At 42.0% G+C, this 23,032-nt stretch overlaps 1 protein-coding gene and 1 long non-coding RNA gene across 13 annotated transcripts in view; one reads left to right on the top strand and one right to left on the bottom strand.

The window, feature by feature from the left end:
• The window catches only part of PKIB (cAMP-dependent protein kinase inhibitor beta), a 55,956-nt gene extending 46,264 nt beyond the window's left edge, over positions 1-9,692 (top strand). For 10 of the 12 annotated variants that reach the window (XM_080387943.1, XM_080387942.1, XM_080387944.1 and 7 more), the window contains 2 exons: positions 3,577-3,751; positions 8,826-9,692. In XM_080387943.1, coding sequence (XP_080244069.1) covers positions 3,604-3,751; positions 8,826-8,911 — 234 coding nt within the window. In that variant the 5' untranslated portion in view covers positions 3,577-3,603 and the 3' untranslated portion in view covers positions 8,912-9,692. Of the gene's footprint in view, positions 1-198; positions 382-2,449; positions 2,616-3,576; positions 3,752-8,825 lie in introns of those variants that run through there. The other 2 variants (XM_080387951.1, XM_080387949.1) reach the window with 2 other exon arrangements.
• On the bottom strand, positions 9,453-22,976 carry LOC308064066. Its single transcript, XR_013928194.1, has 2 exons — positions 15,631-22,976; positions 9,453-12,313 (listed from the first exon to the last, which is right to left on the bottom strand). It is a non-coding gene; the product is annotated as an uncharacterized lncRNA (long non-coding RNA).
• Positions 22,977-23,032: the final 56 nt, after the last annotated feature.

Below are 23,032 nucleotides of genomic sequence, written 5' to 3'. Positions count from 1 at the left end.
AAAATGAGCTGCAAAGTTAGGCTGGTGCCATGGAGTACTGATGGAGTACTAGCTAAGATGCCAGTCGAAGCCTTCGGTCTCCAATTTTAGTGCGTGAGCTTTTTTGAGAGGTCCACTTGCCTTCCTGCTGTTGACCCTCTGAAACAGCCTACATTCCTGCTCAACTCTGTTTTCCACCCAGTCCCCTTCTGCTTTTAGGTGGCCTGGGTTTTGCTATGGAAAAAAGGGAGCCAGAGATCTGCAGAACCTTCTGCTCTGGAAATCTGTCACTATTCTTTTAGAGCTGCACACCATTATTGTGGTGAGCAGTGACATGGGAGAAGAATGACAACAGTAATTTGGAAGCTGAGAGAAGCTACTGCATGCAGGCATTGCCAAGGTGTAAGTATCTTTAACTTGGATAAGGCTACAGAAAAATTAGTTCAGTGAAGCTGAAGGAGATGTTGGCAGTGGAAGGAGGAGTGGAACTGGGAAAATAGATGCTGTGCACACTCTGTTACTTTCTGAGGAAGCGTGAAAACTACTACACATAACAGATGCAAGAAGATGCCAAAAAGATAGGTATTTCCTGATGGATATGTTAAAAAAAATTAATGTAGAAAACAGATGAAGAGTGAAGAAACTCTACATCCTTACTTGGTTGTAGGCCTTAGAAAATGCTATTACAAGAGAGCATCAGAATGAAATTAAAGAAATTTCTTACATCATTAAAGAACAAAGTGCCATTTATCTAAAGTAGAGCAGCAAGCTATTTTGAATACGATCTGTATTATGTTTGGAGGTAGACTTAGGTTTTTATTTATATGGACCTAAATGGACTTAAGTTTTGATTTGTAATGTCAAGTCTAAGCCTGCTGGGGTAGTCCCTCATCTTTAAAATATACTTAGAGAACATCCTGTGCTAGCACAGTGGGTAGCCCTTAACTTTTGAACGCACTCTTCCTGTCAGCCTGTAATACCTTAAGCGTAGTATAGAAAAAACAAAAGTGAAAACTTAGTGATAACTGCTACATGTATAAAGGGTGGTGTACTTTTATTATTATTAGATAGCTACGTTTGAGTTATGGCCACTGGACTGATGGATAACGATCAGCTGATTTTCTGTCTGACAGATGTTCTAGGTTTGTCTCTGTACGCTTTCTTAATCAAGTGCATAAATCAAAATTCACCAACATAAAAGCATGTCAGACTGTGTCCATCATCCTCCTTCTGGGTTGATCTAGTATTATGCAATGAAAGGATATGATATCAGTGGAGAAAAAGATGATCTGGAGAGGAAAGGGAGGGATTTGAAACAAGCGCACAAGGTGGATAAGAGGAAACTGTACTTCAGAAGTGAGTAGTTTCATATAGCATAAGTTGCAGAGCCAATTTTCTGCATTTAAAAAGTAACCATTTAAGGACCAAAACATCCATGCAAGGTGGGGCGGGGGTGGGGTGGGCATCCACAAGACAGGCTTGAGAAAGTTTGGTGTGTTTTGATGTTAATATAATTCTGTAGATCTTTATGTGAACAGCAGTCAGTTTACAACAGTATTATTGTCTCACCAACTAAATGGCTGAAATGAAATGGGCAGGTACTGCAGCAACACTAGTATTTTGACATTGGGAATAAATTTTAACATAAGCAAAAGGAGATCCTGAGTATTTTCTGAAGTGTAATTTACAGTCTCTATACTTGTTCTGGTGAACATGAGGAGAAACATATTTAGGACACCTACAGTTAAGTAAATATGAACACCCACAAAAAGCCGTGAGACTGTGTCTGTAAATATGGATTCATTTTCTTTATTTTGATATTTCTTGTCAAGTGGTGACCTCACCCATTTTAATGCATACATAGTATAATGCTCTATGTAACTGAGAATGTTTACCCATACTGTGTATATTTTCTCAAAGTTGCATTTTTGAATCTCCGTATATAGTTTTTATATTTTTGCTACTTATGGAGAAGATTCATTTGGGCTTCATGTGACTGTTTTCATGCAAGACAGCAACTTCCTGCTAAATCTCCAGGTCAGAACTTTTCAGTCGCTGACTTTGGTTAAAGAAAGTGGTTTATTTGCATGTTCAAGTCATCTTTCAGAATTGCAGATTTTACTCATGCCTTCGTTTCTTGCCAAGAAGGATTCATTTATTACAAAGATACAATGAAGATTAAAAATATTTATTCTTGTTGGAGTGACATAGCTGAAAGGCATTTTGAGGGAGAAAAGGAAAATGTTCTTTGCAGTCGAAATGCCAGGTCAGCATCAGTAATCAAATTTCTACGCCTCCCTTCCTGCACATCAGAGCAAGTCATGTTTGCTCTCTATTTGCCTCAGTTTTTCTATCCCTGAAATGAGAGTACTGCTATTTTCCAACCTTAGCAGAATTTTAGAAGGGGAGACTATGATGCTTTGCTTCTTGTATGAGCAACGCTAAAATGACTGAGACTTTCCTTATCCAGTTCTTAATCTAATACAGCCAGTTGTCAGCTGAAAGCCAACAGCCTTCCATCACATTGGTCTCCAGCCCCATCTGTAACCTCTCCTGCACAAAGCACTGACTGTATTTACGGAGAGACAACCTGCCTTTTCCCACATTACACACAGAACTGCATTCATAAAGAGCAAGTAAATATTGTTTTTAATTAACAGTTTGTGTCTAATTATCCGAAAATACTCTGTTAATTATCAGAAATTATTGGGTATTATTCTGGTATGATAGTATTTAGTGATTCTTAATAATACAACTGCTAATGGCAGTTTTTTCATGCACTATCCCCGTGTGCTACTTGCAGCTAAGTATCACCTCCTTCTGCTTCAGGTATTCTCAGTCAAGCTGGTGCCCTGGCATGTGGTCCTGCAAACGCCTCAATGCCTGGTCCAAAGCTGTCCAAAGCAGCAGTTTTCCTGTTCAATTCAATGGGCTTTGAGACAGGGATCGAGGGAGCAGAACACTGTTGGTTCTGTTATTTTCAAGATTCAATTATTTATTAGGTAAAAATCACATACATAAGCTAAGGTTGAAGCTGACAAGAAGCAGAGGAAAATAAATGGTTTGATATCTGCAGGATAAAGAAATGTTATGAAGAGTTTTTGTTCGTTTTTTGAGAGGTCTTTTTAATATAATTTTCTCCTCTGTGAAAGGAGTTTGTTCAAACAAGATTCTAAATAAGAATCAAAACAAGATTCATAATAAAGAAAACATGCTTTGCTTCATAGAGACAGTATGACAAAATAGTTTCGGTTCCTTTCCCAATGGCTGTATGGCACAACCACTTAAAAAGAGGGATCAGGTCACAAAAAGACATACAAGTAACCTGCAGGAAGGGCTGTTGCTGACCCTGGCCACAGGTTTCTTGTAGGTACAGAGCAGTTCATTGTGCTAGTCTGATGTGCAAATGGCAACATAAGGAAATGCAGAGAGATTCTTTTATCTTCGTCTGGGGTACATATGAAGCTTGAGCACTCAGTATTGAAATACATGGCTTTCAATAACAAAAGACCCCTTATGGCTATTGTATTGTTGAGCAGGTGATAAGCATCCATCTGGGCTACAGCTGTTTTCTTCCTATGTTTGTTCCATATGCAGATGTTGCTATGAGGAAAGGAGTCAGCAATGACTGATGTAGAGCCTGTGGTCACAGATTTTGCAGCATCAGGACGCGCAGGCCGCCGGAATGCCTTACCAGATATTCTGGGCTCTCCTGCTGGTGCTGGGACTTCAGACCTGCCACACAAACTGGCTGAGCTCTCCCTTTCAGAAGGTAATGGCTGCACATTCAAGAAACTGACATTTTTATGCAGTTGTCCTTTGCTTTCTCCTTAAGATTTCTGCCACCACGCAGTTTTGATGTCAATACTAATATTTCTTCATTTAGGATTAACTTCCAAAGCAGTTACCACTTCTACCTACTGATGAGACACGTTAATTTTAACCCAGACTAAGTCTGCCATATCCACCCACAGATTCAGTGTTTAGCAGCCTGGGGAAATGTGCTGGGAACTGAATTCCAGTTCCTCTGAGGAAGAACACAGTTGCATTGCTGGGCAGCTTAGAAAACCGTCACTCCAGCTATAAATTAGTATTTAGTCCTGCACTGAGGTCATTTAGAACAAGACAGCAAGCTGTGCTGTTAATCCAATTACAACTATTTTAACTCAGGCATATACGTTAAAAGTTGGGTTTTACAGTGATTTATTCCTGCTAGTAGGGTTTCAACTTTGCTGTCTGAGACCAGTGTCCTATTTTGGCACATCCTTTAATTTGATAAGGTGCTCTGTTAATTTAGCATAGGTCTAATCAACACCAGCTTTATATTTGATTTCTTTTTACTTTTGGGGGATTTTCAGATTCATAAGTCTGGTTTCTAATGCCTATGAAGTGAGAATTATAGGTTGGCCCTAAGCATGAATTGCACCTATTTCTTTAGGTTCTGGTGTGGAAGTGACTTTTTCTTCTCATGCCCATCACTGTTGCTGCTGTGACAAATGCCACGATAACTGGTGGTCCCACATCCAGGAGCAGCAATGGTGTGGGTGCAGCACAGTGGGAGGCAGGCCTGTGCTGAGGAGTGGAGGGTCTGTTAATCTGAACTGAAATAGATTGTAGGAGGGATTGTCAGGCTCCGAGGATGCGTCCTGCATGTCCTGCTTGTACATTGCCTGAAGCAATTACAGGATGTTGAGTTTACAGCCTCATAAAGCATCATAAAGGCTGGGGGGGTGTGTGTGTGTGCGTGCGCGGGCGCGCTTTGATTACAAGTTGTTCTTGCTTTGCTGATTTAATTTATATTCATGTGTTGGGGATTCTGTAATGTAAATCCAACATGGGCCCAATGAAGGACTGCTGGGCAAGCAGAAAGAATGTTTCCAGGAGTGAGAAGGGACCAAATGACCACATCCTGGCTTGAATCTGGGACAGAGGAAAATAACGATCTGAATGGGTGCTGGAAGGATGCATTACTTTTGCAAAAGGAAGGCACAAAGTTTTGTGAAGGAAAGAGGGTGGACATAAAGAAGAAAAACAGAAAGACAACAAGATTAAATACCCTCAGGCTGCAGGGCAGGAGTGAGGGGAACTGGGAGAATCTGGAAGAACAGGTGGGAAGGATGGTGGGCACTGTGTCACAGTACATTCAAAGTAAAGCAGGGAGCCTTGAGAGTCCAGTTAAAAGTCCTTTTTTTTGATAAGAGATTTTCCCCTAGGAATATGAAAAGTATGTCCCTACAGATTTTCTTCTTCTGGTGTGTGCGACTGGAGCACTGGAAATCCATTCCACAGGACAGATACTTAACATTTAATGCTTTGGTTTTCAAGTATTATGGGGTCTTTTATTCCAAATAGCTCTTCCGCCTGGCATAGTCAGGCTTCAGCAGGAGAGAACTGTTTCCCTTATCAAAGGGGAGGTAGATGGGAATTTACATCCTTATTAGCGTCAGGAGCTACGGAAGTGAAGTGACCAGTGCAACCCACTGGAATACTCATTGCTACGTTATGTGAACTAACCTTTGTATTGTTTAGAGCTATGAACCTTGAGGGAGCTGCAATACATTAACCATGTTAAACAAAGCACAAAAGAATACAACAGCTGTAGATAAGTTTGTCATGTTTGTTTAATTTTGGCCTCTGGAAAGTTCAGTAGTTGGAAAAAATATACTTTTTAAAGCATGCAAAATTTCTCTCTTCAATGTTTCCCCCCACCCCTGGATAAAGTCTTGTTAAAAGAAATGTTACAGCACAGCATAAAATAAGTACTTAGTCCTCCAGACAGAATAATTCTCTCTTGGTGCCCATCCAATGCATTAAGAAGAAGAAATGAAACACAGCTACATTAGTTTTAGCAAAATGTACTGATGCTTTCTTACAAATACAAGGACTAGCACTGCCAGCATTTGAAGAACAATTAAGAGCATGGAATTATCTTTTGCTTTTGTCATTGACATACAGCTGTGCCAGAGTGTGCCTGGAAGGAGCAGTTTCTGTTATCAGCTGTTTGCAGTAGTGATAATAGGAAATGAATACAGGATACAGTTAGGTCCAATCTAACTGCTTGGATGCTTTTTTGGGTTGGGAATTCCAGGAGTATTAGACGGAAATTACAGCCTCATTGTGTTGTAAAGTTAAACTTCTGATGAGACAGCAAGCAAAATGAGGAGAATTCATCAAAATGGAAAGTAAGTTTGGAAGTTCAAATGCTGTGACAGCAGAAGAGTTTGTGAAATGCTTAGGGCTCTAACAGGCATCTCCTTTTGCCTATTTCTGCCTTTAACAATAAGCTGTTACAAAAATGAAAGCGATTTCCAGCTCAGAACAAAGAAGCTGGATAAATGAGAAAAGTGGAGAAGATGGAACATGTGGCTATATAAAGTATGCCCTATTTTTTTTCTACTCTGAAAGATTCAGTGAAGATTATGGGAAATGGTGAGGAAGACTCTCCATCTTGCTTCAAATTTAGCTAATGCTCATTGGATCATACATTTCCTCTTTCTAAAATGCTGTGAGCTGCTGTCATAGTGAAAGGTCAGGAACAGGATGTACTAATACCTTTTGTCTGGTTTAGAAGAGAAAAGAGACTTTGCTTTATTCTTTATGAATATACAAGGATCATAGCTATGTGATATAAATTTCCACGTACTCTGCAAGCCACACCAAATTAACATTCTCATGAGAAGAGCAGGAGAGATTTTGGCACCAGCAGTTTGTCTGAGAGCCTGACTCTGAAATGAAGACCATCTGTATCCTGTCTGATCATCCTCTGATGGTGCTAAGTTTTGAAGGGCTGAGACCTTCCACGGGTGGTCTGGCAGAAGGCCATACTGGAACCATGTTAAACAGTCAATTGGTATCACTGGTGGTCCAAAGATTGAAGAGGAGTCTGCAAGAAGTTTCAGAGCAAATAGCCAACTGATCTCCCATGTCTGGTAATCTGCATTCTGCCAATAACTGTAGAGGAATGAAGCTGGGTTAATTAGCATTGATAATATACAGCTGTGGGCTGGCATCAGGGGCGGTGGGTTGGCTGACATAGACAAGGTGCAGCTGTGGCTGGTTCTGTGAAGAGGTTGAGCAGCCAAGGAAAAGAGAGCAGCTGAGGAAGAGAGAGGAGGAAGAAGCAGAGAGAAGAGAGAATGAGTACTCTGGATGAGGAGAAGGCAGCAGAGGGACTGGCATCAAGAGTATGCTGGTATGAGATGGTAAAAGACCTTGTTGCAGCTTGATAGTTTTGCTAGTGCTGTGACAAATAATCTTTATTATTTGTTGAAATTTTTCTAGGTGACTGTGTATAACTATCTTGATATGTAGCAAATTAGCACCTGTTGCACACCTAAGTGCTACCAACTATGAGATTAGATTTTCTCTGACAAACTGTTTTTCTCCACCCTGTCTGCAAGACTCCACTAATACTAGACTTCCAACTCTACACAGAAATAGCCAATTGAGGACATTGCTCTGTCTTCCTTTCCTCACAGTGCTGTCCTACATAATGCTGAGGGGTATCAAAAGTAGAAAAGTCCCTGGAGAGGGACTTTTTACAAGGGCTTGTAGTAGTGATAGGACAAGGGGTAATGACTTTAAACTAGAAGAGGGTAGATTTAGATTAGATACTAGGAAGAAATTCTTTCCTGTGAGCATGGTGAGGCACTGGCACAGGTTTCCCAGAGAAGCTGTGGATGCCCCATCCCTGGAAGTGTTCCAGGCCAGGCTGGATGGGGCTTTGAGCAACCTGGTCTAGTGGAAGGTGTCCCTGCTTATGGCAGGGTGCTTGGAACTAGAGTCTTTAAGGTCCCTTCCAACACAAACCATTCTGTAATTCTAAGATTCCATGAAATAACCCAGTTCTTAATTTACCAATATAAGATTACGAAGCCTCTGGGCAGACTTGCAACATCAAGTGGTTTCTGCCAAGAACTTTAGATGGTAAATTGTGTACAGTGTTATCTATTTGCTGTGATATGTAGAGAGCAAAATATATAAGTCTTTTGTCTGATTGTGATAATTTATGGCAAGTCTCCAGAGCAAATAGCTGAAAATGTACCACTGAGATTACAACTATTGAAGTGGGAGACCGCACAGCCAGGTATGCCAAATAGACCTCTCCTTGACCTTAAAACCTATTTTACATTTGGGTATTCTGTTAGAACCGGTAAATGCCATGTGAGACTTGAAGGTAGTGTGAAAATTATTGTGCTTTGCAAGGAGATGGAGGCAAGTGTAGTTCCTGTTTCTCAGTGAGACAATTTGAGCATCAAAAGCGACAGCGTGGAACTCTCCATCTAATGACCGCACATGATAGGCAGCTTTTACTTATATTAATCAGGTAAGCATTCAACTGTAACCTATGGAAGAGTGAACTTCCAAATCAGAGTAACAAAAAAATCCCCTTATCTTACGAAGACGGGGTGAATTTGCCTAGGTATTTCTTGGCAAAGGTGGTCAGCCAGGTAGCTAGCATTTTTTATAAACTGAAATGTTATGTACCTGAAACCAAGCAGTGCTCAGAGGAATGCATTATTCTAACTTGACTTCAGAAATGACCCAGAAAAAAAGAATAAAAATAATAAAAAGTCATCTCCAATCTGCTTCTTACAACCAAAGGCACATTGATCAGCATGTGCAAGGAGCAGGCAAATCAACCTCAATAGGGAATTGCTTTTGGAAGATGCTCCTGCAAGTTCTTTAACTTTCAAGTTAACCTCTCTTTCTAAAGTACCTGTGAGTGTGGTAATAAATAGGCAATCCAAACAGTGATAACCAGTAAACCCAAATATTTGACTGCATTAAAAAAACTAAGAATGTGTGTGCTATAAATGTTTTAATTCTGGTTTTTTTTTTTTTAGATGAAGGAGCAGAGGGTGGAGAAGTGCCACCATCCAAAGCCTTCCTGGAAAGTCAAGAGGCGGAAGGAAAAAGCAATGATTCCTAACACCTGAGGACTGCTGGATTAATGAAACCCATCGACAGACTTTCCAGTTTCCCTGTGTCACCTCTTCTGAAGTGCAGTAGCAACTTTAGCAGCACAGACAAGATTTTGCAACGCACTTGTACCTAGATAACATTAATGTGGAACTACTATTTTTTCTACTGTTGTCCTTCAAAACCAATGTTCTGTACATTCAAATGGGAAGAGAACTAAAGAATATGTCTCTTGTTTTGGGTTTCCTCATGGCTGTAGTCATCCTAACTAATCTTCTTTGACAGTTTTAAGTAATATAGCTAGCAGATGTTCCACCAACTAATGATTACTTCAGAATAAAAATCCTGTTTCTTCATTTCCCAAAACACCTTCTTTCTCTCTGACACAAAGGTGTATTCGCTTTCCCCACCTTAAGGCAGTATTAAGTTTATATTAGATTACAGACATTATCTGTAATTTATCTCCTGAGATTTTTGTTCTCATTAGGCATACATAGGTAGGTGTGAGAAATGAAAACAACTTTTTTTCTCCTCCTCCTGTCTCCAAAAGCTTTTCTTAAACTACTTAAAAAGTAGTGTTTGTTTTCAAACTCTCTTTCGACTCTTATTTGATTATGAAAGATCATCAGTTCTCCCACACTTAGCAGTCTTGCCACTTCTGTCATTTCTGTTTTCAGGCTGAACATTGTAGCTGTTCATGTGTAGCTAAAATAAAGTAGCCATGTTTGTAAGTGATTAAAATTGTTTAATCTTACTGTAGAAATTAAATAACTATCATCTTTTCTGTCTTCTATTGATTCCCTGATGTTTCCTCTATGTGACAAGACTTAAAATCTCATAATACATATTCCTTTTATTTCGTTTGGGTTTTGCTTTATTGTTTTCTGACAATGAAGATGTTTCAGTCATTGTGATTTTTACAATGATTTTTAAGCAAAGGTTTTTCTCTGCTGAAAGGAATTGTTTTGTTATGGAGGTCATGCTCCTGAAAATTCTTAGCATTCACTCCTTTATTGTAGGAGACCTAAGATTCAGGTACAGACATGCACCTTTACAGCAGCCTTGGGCAGCAGCCGTTTATGTGCTGCTTGAAACCTAAACGACACTGACAAGTGAATGCTTTTATTTGCCCACACAATCCCCCTGCTGGGCTGTAGTCATACCATCTCTGATGGGTACATTCCACGTTTGACTGGTATTCCATCCATAAAATATTTGTGTCTTTTATAGCTGGCAGAGAGCTTGTAAGAGGCCTTTCCACACAGCTACCATTTCTACTGTGTATTTACTCACGCATGGTCTTTTGGGGACCATTCAGTAAAGGATTCAGTTTTATCCAACTGAACTGACACTCAGTTCCCTCCGTTTACATGTTTTCATTTAACAAGTGCAATGTCCCAGAATTACTTTCAGGTTTGGAAAGGTAAAATAACTTACTCCACTGGAGCAATACAGGTGGCTTTAGAAAGTCTGAGACTGAACTACCTGACACTGCAGGGCCAGAGTTGAAAACCACAGTGGAGAGGGACTTGGAGCTAACTGTAGTTGTGGTACACACTCTTGTTCTGGGTTGCAATCCTATTCTCATATACCAGCCCTCTTTATAGCATCACAGTACCTGAAATTGTTCAATTTTAAGAAGTTAAAATGATCCCATGGAAATCAAGTAGCTGAGTATTACCGAAACAGAATTCCTTATATGCATTTAAGTGGAGCATATGCTAAAGTACTCTTCTGGGTCATGGCCTATATTGAATTCTTTTATTTCACAGTTGCAGCACTGGATATATTTAGACTCTTCTCTCACAGAATACAGACACTGAAATTTGGGTTACAGGAATAGATAGTTCAAGTAGGTATTTTGTTAGCCTAAGATGCTTTGATGTTTTTTACTATTAAAACACCTATTATGAACCAGCTGAATTTAGCGCAAATTACTCATGATAAACTCTGTATAAAAACCATTCCACAGCTGTATACATACATGGAGTTAGCTGCTCACAGACATACAGTTTAGAACTAGTCAGTGATCAACACTCTGCAAAATTGGTGCTTACTTTGTACTTTAGCTGTATGAACCTGATTGAGAAAACACTGCATAGAAAGAAGAATTTTAATGGAAAATCAGAAAAACTGCATAAGAAGACTAACAGGCATATTTAAAATGCAAGTCAATTACAAGCAGGATGACCATGTTTGATCTATAAGATGTGGGTCACATACTACACAGTCCTCATTTGCCTGTGCATTATCTAGTTGCAGATTAACCAAGTTACAGATGCAGAAATACTTGTTTGCCACATGCATGTACACTTTGTGTCTAAACAATTATTAGTCTAGGCTGTGTGGGAGAGCTCTTTTGTAGTTTGTTTAGATATAGAAGAGGAATATCTAGGTATGCCCTGGATTTTGTCAAATAAACCTTTCCAGTTCTGAGGCAGCTGTGTATATCTGAGCAGTGTAAACAAATACTGGTTGGTGCAGGAGACATTGTGCCATATAATCTTTGGTCCAGAAGGATTTATTAGTTGTGTATTACACTTGACTCAGCCAGACAGGAGCTAGCCCCTTCAGAGCTGCATGGGGGTCTCAACGCCATGCTGTCAAGTACTCTGGGATTTAGGTAGGGTTACTATCTTAAGCATAGCTAAAGCTAGGAAAGGTCTGGTTCATTTTTTTTGTTAGTATCTTGAAGACAGGTAATAGTTCTACTAAACTTTGGCCAAGCCTGTAAAGAGCAAATTAAGTGCTTCTGAATATATTTCTCACAGATACAGTTTATCCAGCTTCAACCATTATCCAGGCTATACCACCCTCCCATTAACTCAGCTAATGGGTAATTGATGACAGTGCATTCTCTTAATCCACAGGGTAAAAAAGTTATGGCCCTGAATCAGCAGAGTATTTTAAACCATGCTTAGCTTTAAATGCAGACTAGTCTCACAGAAGTCAATAGAACTACTTAGTGCCTAAAATTAGGTACATACTTAACTACCTTGATAAATTACAGCAGCAAACTTCTATTAAGGCTAATCTGGTATTATAATGCATTAATCCCAATTTCCATTCCACCAAGTGTGGCACAGGTAATAGCATCTTTTTCATCAGCTTACAACACTATCCTGGGCTTTTAGTGCCAAGCAAAAAGGGTAACTCTTTCCAAATTTTAGAACTTAATGAAGCAATTATTCATTCTTAGCCACTCTGCATATTAAAAAAAAAAAAAAAAGACAGAAAATACACTTGTAACTTCATTGTGCATATATAAAACAATTCACATAGTTTGAGCTTACAGAGAATGGCCTCAATCTTTTCCAGATGTCATTAAAGAAGGTAATTTTCTTTGGGTCAGCCCTTCATCAGAACCTTCATGTAAGAGGCGGATGAACATGCCGAGGCACATCTTTTGTTCCTATAAAACAGGAAAGTTCAATTTGTTATCTGGAAGGCAATAAAGGACTAAATGGGTTTTGAGATAGGGGACTGATTATTAGAATGTTCTCATTTAGAAACATTAAGAGAAGTAATTAAGCATTTTTTAAAATGAAGCTTATTTGCTATGATTCCTTATGCAGCTATCTCCCCTGTGCCATATACCATCATTCTGATGTAATACTGCACAGGCTGATCTTGGATGGATGAAATGAGTGGGAAACAGTTTGCAAAGTGGTATATTTTGAAAGAAATTTCAAAATCATTGATAGTACAGTAACATACAAGTTAGATCTAGTTGTCACTGAAGACAAAGATTGGTGTTATACCAACTACAGTGTGAATTATATCTAACTTCATGAGTTACTTATCATACAGAAAATTTCTCCCAACTCAGAAAGTCCACGAACACAAATGCTTGGAGGCAAGGAGGCTAGTCTGTGGAAACATCATATGTTTGCACTATTCAAGACATCATATTCAGCTATAGAGACCTACAATCTGACCTAGAGTGGCCATTTCTCTGTTGTGTAGCTTTCACACAGTAGCAATCACACAAAATAATATAACTGCACCTGCATTAGTTAAAAATGACAACAGAGCAGTGGCTAGAAGAGGTCTAAACTACATTTTACCATCGGTATGTCAAATGTCCTTTATGTATCACACATACAAAGAGGAATACTTCAAGATTTAGCAAATTACTTGGGCTAGTTCATATTCATCTCTTTTGTCTGCTGGTGCTCTATGTGTGATAAAGCCTGTGAAAAAGAATTGAACAGAGATTTCTGCATGGATTTCACCACCTGGTTGGCACAGGCTATATTTCCTGTGCTCAGTGGGCAGAAGCCCCAGACCCACCGTGGTGCATGTGGCTTCCCCAAGGTCCACACAGAACGGGCCAGTGGTGTCCCAGGGCACTTCCTCTGACACGGTTTGGTCAGAAATAACAAGGGCTTAAACTGCCCTGCCATCTAGTGGGATTCTCAACCTGCCAGGTAATTTGTGCAAATAAACGGACAGAGACAGTTTAAGAGACCTCAAAACTAGCTGCTTGACAGCAAAAGTACAAAGAGGATGTGAGCTGGCCTGGTGAGAGACTGTCTCCAGCCAACCTGAGACGTTCACTTCAAGGGCTTTGCTAAAGGTCCAGTACCTTGGTGTCTCTGTATTCAGAAACTTGGGTGATCACAAACAGGAGACATCTCCTGTTACTGAGAACACTGTTCCAATGGCTTAGGTTAAGCTTGGGAAAATAATGCCAGCTGAAGCTTCCCCACTCCAGTGGGCTGCCCTTTGGAGATGCGCAGCACTCCTTCCCGGTGCCCCTTGCAGCTTACTCCTTGCTCAGTCACCAAGAGCTCATAATCTCCAGTCTGGAGGCCCAGACCTCTCAGTGGAAACTCACACTGCATGAGCAAAGGAAAGATGCTGGACTTGGGCACCAAGGGTGAACTAGCCAAAAGTATTTTCAACCTGTAGACTCTGTCATAAAACAGGTGTCTAAGTCAGGTTTGCTAGCCTACCCAGATTTAAACGCCCGCTCTGCGATTCGGGCTGCGGTACCAATACTGCCATAGATGACTGCTTTTGACCTTATTTAGGGACAACTCAGTTTTATCTTCCCCACCTGAAGCTGTTCTACTTCAGAGAGTAATTAGCAATAAATACCAAAAGCTGGTATTTTATTTCATTATTTTGGTTGACTTTCTCTGCTCAGCCCAGGGGGACCAATTCATATCCCCAAGACAGCTGGAGCAACAGTAGGCCTGAAAGCCACCGCTCTGCCCTGTCCTAACACCTGACCTCCTGATTTTAATGCAAGACTTGCATTTGTTAGAAAAATGGAAGTTTTTTTAGCTGTTAGTACGAAGCCTGGGTGCCGTGGGCTTTTCTGAATTAAACATATATTCAGCAATTGCCTCCAGTGTAAAGGGCCCTGATGTGAGGATTTAAGCAGTCCTCACCAGTGCTGCATTCCTGGGACTCTGCTGTGCAGTGACTGATGCTGTAAATCCAGTGCTCATCATAAAACGTGCAGAAAAGCTAATCTGTGAGAGACTGGTTTAACCTTCCTATAAATTTTATTTTTTTCCAGAGCCTTTAGGCATGACTGGAAATGATACATCAGCAACGTAAACAAAAAGAAGGAGCACGTAAACTGCTGTTAACTCCGAGCAGCATTCCAGAAGTAGTTTTCTCATAACGCACCCGGTTTTCTGAGGGGACAGGCGCCCCTTTGGCCCGAGGGCGCCGCCACCGCCAGGCCCCAGTGCCGGCGCTTCCCGCCCGGCGGGCACAAGATGGCGCCCGAGCCCGCGCCAGGCACGGGGCCGAGCCTTCGCCCTCCTCACAGCCTCGCCCCTTTCCGCCTCCCGGCACGCAGCGCCTCGGAAGCGGCCGCGCCTGGGCCTCCCTCGGCAGGGGTCGTAACGCGAAGAAGAGGGGGAGCTGTGGCAGCGCCGCGGCCACGGGGCGCCCGCGGGACGAAGGACGGGGCTCCCCGGCGGCGCCTGGAGCTGCCCGGCGAGACAGGGCGCCGAGACACCGCTCACCAAAAGCGTGCGGGGAGCGGGCGTGAGCCGGGCCGCCCTTCGCCCCCGCACCCCTCCGGCAGCCCCTGCTGCGCTGCAGCGCGGGCGGGTGCGCGCCCCTCAGAGGAGCCTGCCACACGGACCGCGCCGGTGTCCCTCTGGTCAGCTAAATACGCAGTTTATTCACAGGAACGTTAATTGCTGCTCTCCAGCACAGCTGTCGCTCCTGCAGGTCCCCCCGGCCCCCAGCAGCCCCTCCACGGCAGCAGCCCCCCGCACACAGCCGCCCAGCGCCCAGCGAGCCGGCCCGTCCCCGGCAGCCACCCAGGCCACCTCCGGCTTCCAGGCCAGCAGGGGCTGGGCAATACTGCCCTGCGCACCATGGAAGAAAAGCGCTCTTGAAGTGAAAAACGGGAAAACTGCCATACATGCATTCACGGGAAAGCTACGCGGCGTGAACCCGCTTGTTCTTACCACCGGTTATGTACTCATCTTCTGCTTCAATTGTTCAACAAACCCATCCCATTCCTTCCATCCCGCTGAATTTCTCATCTAACCGTTCAAAGCTCACATCCATCTACTCCCTTTCTCCAGTGCTAACCCCTTGCTTGTGCCTCCTTATGTCCAAGATCAACTGTTAGTGCTTTAAACACACAATATAAGAAACTAGTCTCTTTAATTGCCTCTGTAGTTCTGTAAAATGAGATGATAGAAGGACAGTTCATTGCTATTCCTCCCAGCAAATACCAGGTAGAGATCTTACCTATCTGACAGACTCACTAAAGACCCTTGAGCCAGTCCCTGAATAGTCTTTGTCTTGAGCACTGTGAGATGGAAAGCTTCTCTAGAAAAAAAAATAGCATGGTTTTATGCAAATAGAGGTGGTGTTGCAATATAAGAAAGTGCTGAAATAAGTTTCTTTCAGGCAAGTTTCAGAGAGCCTTTGAACTCTTTGCTTTTTTTTTCTTTTTTTTTTTTTTCTTTTCAGCATGGGCTATTACGAGTAGAAACTTCTAGGAAAATTTATAACGGATAAAATGAAATGCTGACATGTAAGGAGTGTATTTAAGGGTGGGGGAGAAAAAGGACAATGAGTCAGAGTTAAGGGTGTGAAAGTCGTGCCATGTTTCCTCTTCATAGCTCTTCTTTTAGAAGAACAGCTGGGCCAACTGTGGGTGTGAGCCTGCCTGCTCCTGTACCCTCCACTGGCTCTGGACTCCGGGTGTCCTGAGCTCTGGCTGCAGCGCTGATCAGCTGCTCAAGAAAGTTTCAAAGGTCTGGAGGAAGATGCAATTAGAAGCCTTGTTTAACTACTACAAGATTAGTTAAGGATTTTGTGAAACATAGAGGGTCTGGGTTATGTTCATCACTGCCACACTGAGGGGAAAACCTTTTGAAACACGTACACATGGATGTATAGCATTAAAGGAATAGTGGATGTACTTATACTTCCCCACTGGCACTTGCTGCAGTACAGTTCGGAAAGTGAGTCCCATGATTATCCAGGCAGGGACTACATGCCTGTTTTCCCTTCTGTGCATATCTGCATCTTCTCCCATACTAGACTCTAGATTTGGCAAAGTACAAACCCACACTCAGCAAGTGGGATATATTTTTAAGTTTCCTGGTTTAGACTTGCCCGTTGTGACCATCTCATGTGATTTCTTGCTTAATCCAGAATCCAGAACTTCTTTGAATTACTTCCTGCATTATGTCTAATAGCGTGGTTGTTAGCAGTTTACAGCTTGTAGGGATGGGAAGTCTAGTTAAGGCAGTTTGAAAGTTGGTCAAGGGATTAAGTGTCCTCACAGGTAATATGCACTTAATTTTTAACACAAATTTCTCTAGACTTAACTTGCAGTGACTGGAGTTTTGTATGCCAGACTGAAGAGAACACTCTTATTTCTTTTTCTGTAGGATTGTCTCCAAGCAGACCAATGCTTCCACCAAGTTTGTCTTGGCACTAGTCCCTATTTAAAGCTAGTAATGAGCTAATTGAACCCAGCAATGCTTCAAGTTGTCCTAGAATTTTGTGTTCCAGGAAGTTTACATGTTTCAACTCATGAAAACTCAGAAATGACTCAATGCTTGGTCACAAACAAATATTTAAAGCAGGGATATAGTTGCACTCTTGAATTAATCCAGTTAGGCGCGTAATTCTATCTAGGTCACCCAGGAGAGATTTCATTTCGAAAGCACCTCTGCCTGATCTCTGTCAGGCATTTTTTCATCAGCAACAGGCTCATCAATTGATAACCTAATTAAATTATTTGTTAAGAGTGTGGAATTCAGACATTTCTTGGGGATGCATTAACACTTCCTGTAACCCACTGCTAGTTTAGAACTTTGAAGGGGAGATGGCTTGCTTCAGGTGAGAGATTCTGATTTAGAGGAGACAAACCCAGAGGAGCATGGCTCCAGCAGGCTGTGATGCTGTCCTGTCAGTCCATCGCTGAGCGGAACAGAGAAGAGCCCTGGGAATATCCAAATGCAGGTAGTTAATGAGCTGAGTTGTTACTTTGCATCTGTTTTCCAAATTCAGTAGTTATTTTATTAAATTTGTAATTCAGTCAACTGAAACTGATTTTACTTTTTGTCTAAAACTCAGCTGGTATTAAGAGTGATTTCAGGATATCGCAGCAAATGGAGTGCTTCAGTATGGATAATGAGAATGAAGGTACATTGAGCTATTCCAGAAGTTTCTTAAATCCAGGCCTGCAGACTGCAAAGTTGTCTTTTCCTATGCTGATTACACTGAATTCCAGATGGTGGCACTTAAGTGTTAGACAGCCTCCATGGTGTATACTAGGGCTACAGAAGGAGAATATGACATTGAGAGATCACCTATACCTTTAATACTGTAAAATTTTATTGATGATAAAAATCTTTCCCTACCTTCGTTATAATACTGAATCCTTGGACCTTAATACGGAGTGTGCTTCTGCTCCACTAATATTATCATTGGGCTGCTCTGAACACCAAATCTACACAAGTCTTCCAGAATCAGTTGCAGTAAGACAAATGCAAGTCACCTAATCTCCTTAAACCTCTGCTATTTTTCCATTTATGCACATAAGGATTATTTTAATTTAGTGTGTTCAGCTTATTCATATGCCTTCTAAATTTCTCTGAGTCATCATTACCCCTGAAATAGTCAGTTACTTATTTGTAAGACTGTATTTCTTTCTTCCTCGGTGTATGACCTTACATTTGGCCATGCTGAAATTGAAAGTCTGGAAAGCTGATTTCTTGTATTGATTTTACAATAGTCAGACAGCTATGGTAATTGACACATGGTATCAGACATTTCTGTTACATTTTAGATGCTTTTAAATATTTTTCTGCTCTTAAACAGAAAAGAAAGCAAAGACAAATATTAAAATAACAAAGGCCTGATGTTACAAAGTTAAAATAACTGCATCTTCAATAAATAGGGCTGGGAGCCAGGAGGGTGGCTGGCTTTGGCACAGGCTAATTCTTAGGGGACAGCCTCTGACTGGAGTCCTCTAAATGGTAATATTAGACAACAGGTAACAACCCCCCAAATGCCTTTAAGAAGCAGAAGACAAACCTGGACATATTTAGTAGTATTTGCTTCCTTCTTCAAACCATCGTAGACCAGCTGTCCTCTCAGCTTAAACCAATTTGAATAAATGTCTAATAGTTCATAATGAGGTATTAGCAGGCGCTTACTTTCCAGGACTCTCGTAATCTCATGTCACACCAATTTGTATCTTAAGAGAGAGTCTGCAAGAATGAAATGCATGACCACTTCGTTTTCACCAGTTAGCGAGAGACACCATAGGTAGACCTTAACATGACAGGTGTTTTAATGTTAGCCTGTCCTGGCATTATTTTGGTTGAGCTTTTTCCGTGGCAGGAAGCCTGCTGAACACGCTCCTAACCATTGCCTAAGGTATGCCATATTCTTAGAAGAGGTATGATATAAACACGTCTTCCCTGCTCCTGCCTGCATTACCTTGCACCTTGCCTATCACCTGATCTGCAGTTCCAGCAAAGCCCTTCCCATGGTATTTACACAGCACAAGGCTGGATTCATACACTGCTTTGTACCTGGGGCCATTCTGTGACCACTTGCTTGTGCAGCTGTATAATAAGATGTCTTATCCATAAGGCATGTATCTCTTGTTTAAACTGGGATTTCTAAAGACCTGGCCATCAACAGAGTAAACCTAGTGATTTTCTGTGACTCACCGACAGCACTGAGAGGGTTTATTTTTATTAGGGGGATCAACAAATCTCTTAGACAGCTAGAGGACATGTGATAATTTTAGTTAAGGACATTCTACTGCCCTGTTTGACATCAGTTTTTTCTGCAGCACCAAAAATCAAATCACACACAGCCCTGAAGCAACATCATCCCATCTGACACAACAGCTACTAAAATCTGGTCTGTATTACACTGAGATCAAAGCTGCCCAGAGTTTCACAGCAGGGCTTCAAACAAGGTTAAAATGTGCTGAGAATACCCTAGTCTGCTGTCCATAAATGAAGAAAATGTCTTCTACTTTCAGCTACACATTATTTTCAATTTGTTTGATTCAAAAGTAGACCCCTATATGTTTCAGAATGCTAAGAGATTACCAAAATTCCTAAGTGAGTTAGAACCTTGAATCATGTGGGCTTTCATTGGGATTCAATACCTCAAATGCCTTTGAGTGCCTACATCTTCTTCCATACCAGGGCAGTCAGGCCCTGGTGTCACTGTTACCCTTTGCTGCGCACATGGGTACAAGATGCTCTGCAGTTCCATTGCCCTGAACGCAGAAATGTTTGAGTAATACAGTCACCACTAAATTATCTGAAATGTTTGAATAATACAGTCACCACTAAATTATTTGAAATGTTTGAATAATACCGTCACCACTAAATTATCTGAAGGTCTTGTAGCATAGTACCCCCCTCAAATACTGATCAAACACTACAGAGTAATATGTTAATCTTGGCTGTTGTACTGCAAGGATGGTGAAAGGATAGGTTTAACAGAATTGGTGTAAGCAAGAGTGCCTCTCCTGTGCTAGATCCACAGAGGAACACAGCAGAAGGATAGATAAACCTGACTTCAAACATTAGCTGCACCAATTTCACTACATTTCTGTAACCAGAGTACTAAGCCCTACGTGACTGGCTGCAGTGATTAGATGCTCAAGCAGTTCCTGGCATTGATTATTAGGAATCCACACATGAGAGAACCTCTTGGTCAGACTTTTCTACCACAGGAGCCTGGTGGCCATCCAGTGGTGGTTTGTTTGACTTTATTTTTTTTTCTGAACAAGTGATATTTTTTTGCAAGGACTGAACGAAGGCTCAGTGAGGCTGAGAGCCTCATTCTCTGAATGCCTGAGAGCATGTGAAGCAGCGATAGAACAGGGGGAGAAGGTAGCCAAGGGTAGTTTTTGTGTCCTGTATTCAAAGGCTGAAGGTTAGAGCGGTCTCACATTCACCCTGGATGGCCTTTGGAAGCAAGCATTACTCATTGCACAGGGATGTCTTGCCACAGCATTTTCAGCGTTCAAGCAGGCCTTGCATGGAGAATGCAAATGTGCCTCTACGCTTACACTGTTCAGGTGGTGTAAAGAGTTTAGTGTAAAAGAGAATGAGTCCCTGGGTGTTCAGAGAGGAATCTCCAGAGATATCTTTTGTCACACAGACTTTTTACAGGGGACTGCACGGTCTGTTAAAACCTTCAAACCCTACTGATAGCCTAAAAGAAACTCCAAGCTGGTCTCTTGTGCAGAAACCTAAAATCCACACCAGGTCAGTGTATTTCACACTGCTATCTGCGTTCCAGCTGCAGCAAAGCATTTATATAGATCAGGTGACTGGCACTTGCTGTTGACATTAACACAACTCTCACATAAGGATCCACAAACAAATACAGGGCATAAGATGCCATGGAAAATATTTTTGGCTTTAGCTTGTCACCCCACAAAGTGTCAATAATGTAGCATTTCCTACCGTTGACTTCTCCTGCTCCCAGATCATCGCTAACAGACAGGTGGGATCTCACTATCATAAAACTGGGTGTGATGACTTTGGCAACCTGCCTAAGAAGCAGAAGGAATGTGCACATTTTAACAGGCTCTGTTTTACATCTGAGGCATGGTGCAAAGTGTTAAAGAATATATTTTTCTTAAGACGAGGTACTTGTCTTAGCTAAGTATGTTGAGAAATCCTGGTAAAGCTGAGCCATCTGTGTAGGTATGATTGCTTAAATAATGAAGGGTCCTGAAAAGGCTGCCTCCCAAGGGCCAGGTTGCAGTGTCGTCTGGAAGAAGGTGCAAGGGAGAAGTGTCCTTGAGGAGTCCAGTTACCAGCAGTGGTGCCAAATCACTTTCAGAAGTTTTATATCACACAAAGTCCATGAGGCTGGTTCTACACAACAAGCCCTGGTAAGCATAGAGAGCAAGGAGCTCTCCTGCTGCTCTGTGCACGCACCAGCACCAGAAGGATCAGCAGAAGCTCCAGGGCTTCTGCAAATAACCTATGTGAGCAGACAACAGTCTGGTCAGTACTGGGAGAGGAGACACTGTTCAGTTCATAAGGGTATCGGTAAAATCATTTAGGGTTTAATATGACGCATCTCAGATGAAGTAGGCAAGTGGCAAGGTCAGTTTGCATATACTTGCATGTCCACTGCCTGGGTGCCAGTGATGAAGCTCTGTGAGACCACGGCTGCAGAGTTTGGCTATGGGTGGCAAACACTACTAAATACTTGATAATGTTACTGTATGGAGGACAATTCCCAAATAGAACTGGAGTCATGGATGATAACTATGCACAATGTCAACCCCGTCTGCCCCGTGCCATGGCAGTGCCAATCACAAAGCATATTCCTCATTCGTTGAAGAGGGTTTGACTGGCTACAGACATTAGGTTAATGGATATCTGTATGAGACACACTGGTAAGGCTGGTATTCTCTGCAAACTTTGGAGACACAGCATTATTCAACTTTGAAAAAAAAAAATGGACTTGATTCAGCCTCATGAACAGCAATTGGCAGTCTGTTATTTCAAGTGATGCTTTTATTCTCCTTGGCTTTCTGAGCACCAGCTGAAAAGTCTCATAAGTCAGACGTAAGCTGAGCAGTTGCAGCAGGGCACTTTGTGTCCCTCTCTGTACTTCAAAGCAAGTGGATGGAAGGTTAAAAAGAAATAGATACACTAGTTATCCCCTTAGGTTATCAAGACTAATAAAAATTGTGTGGTAAAAGGAATTAGGATGATATTCTTGGGGTTAATTCAGAGAGGGACTAATTATTTCTGAGGACAAGTGAAAAAGTAGCAAATTAAAATCCTATCAGAAGCATCACTTGCCCTACACCCAAAGAATGTGCCATACCGCAAGGGACTGAAATAAATGCAAATGTCAGTCAAAACCTAATTTTAAAATATTCATAATTATTTATATTTCGTATGGCTGGACCAGGAAGAAAATTGTTGAGGTTTTGCTCCTAAAACACAGGAAGTCTCTTTTACTTAGTCCCTCCCTGACTTTTGTTACGAGACCTGAAGAGCTACAGTTACAACTGTGTCACAACAATCCACCCAAGCTGCAGCTCCAGAAAAGCCGAGGCGGTGGTGTCCCGGAGACAGGCAGCTTTCTGCAAAACACTCAATAAGCAAGGTGCCTACCTAGCGCCTTCACTGAATTTCAAAGAACAACTAGAAGAAGGAAAACATTCCCCCTCTAGCAGGGAAAAAAAAAAATCATACTAGATGAAACCAGTTTTAAGCTCTTCTCCTTCTTTCTTCATTCTTAGTTCCCAAACGCTGCCAGTTGCAGAGGCAAGACGCTGTTTCCCGCCAGCCGCAGCAAACGGCAGTTTTGCACAGCATCTGTGCGGATGGTGGGGGAAAGGCACCTGCACTTGGCCAGCACCAAACCGCGCTGGGAAATCCGCACGGGAAAGCTTTTGCAGAAGGTTCTGCCGTAGCGTTGCGGTCCTTTACTTCTATTCAGTAAAGTATTTATTTCACGTTTGGTGTCCGCTTCTCTTTTTGCCCGTGTTACGCTAAAACACAACAGGGCGGGCGGGCGGTGGGTGCCCCGGGCGGCTGGGGTGAGGAGGGGTGCCGCAGGCGCGGCCAGCCCCCTCCCTTCCCCCCCGGCCCCCCGCTGTGTGCCCCGGCCCGCTGTGTGC

This window comes from Falco punctatus (genome assembly GCF_963210335.1).
Source record: "Falco punctatus genome assembly, chromosome: 5".
Classification (NCBI taxonomy): Eukaryota; Metazoa; Chordata; class Aves; order Falconiformes; family Falconidae; genus Falco; species Falco punctatus.
Note: the sequence above shows the minus strand (reverse complement) of the source record. Positions and strands in the feature narration are given on the sequence as shown.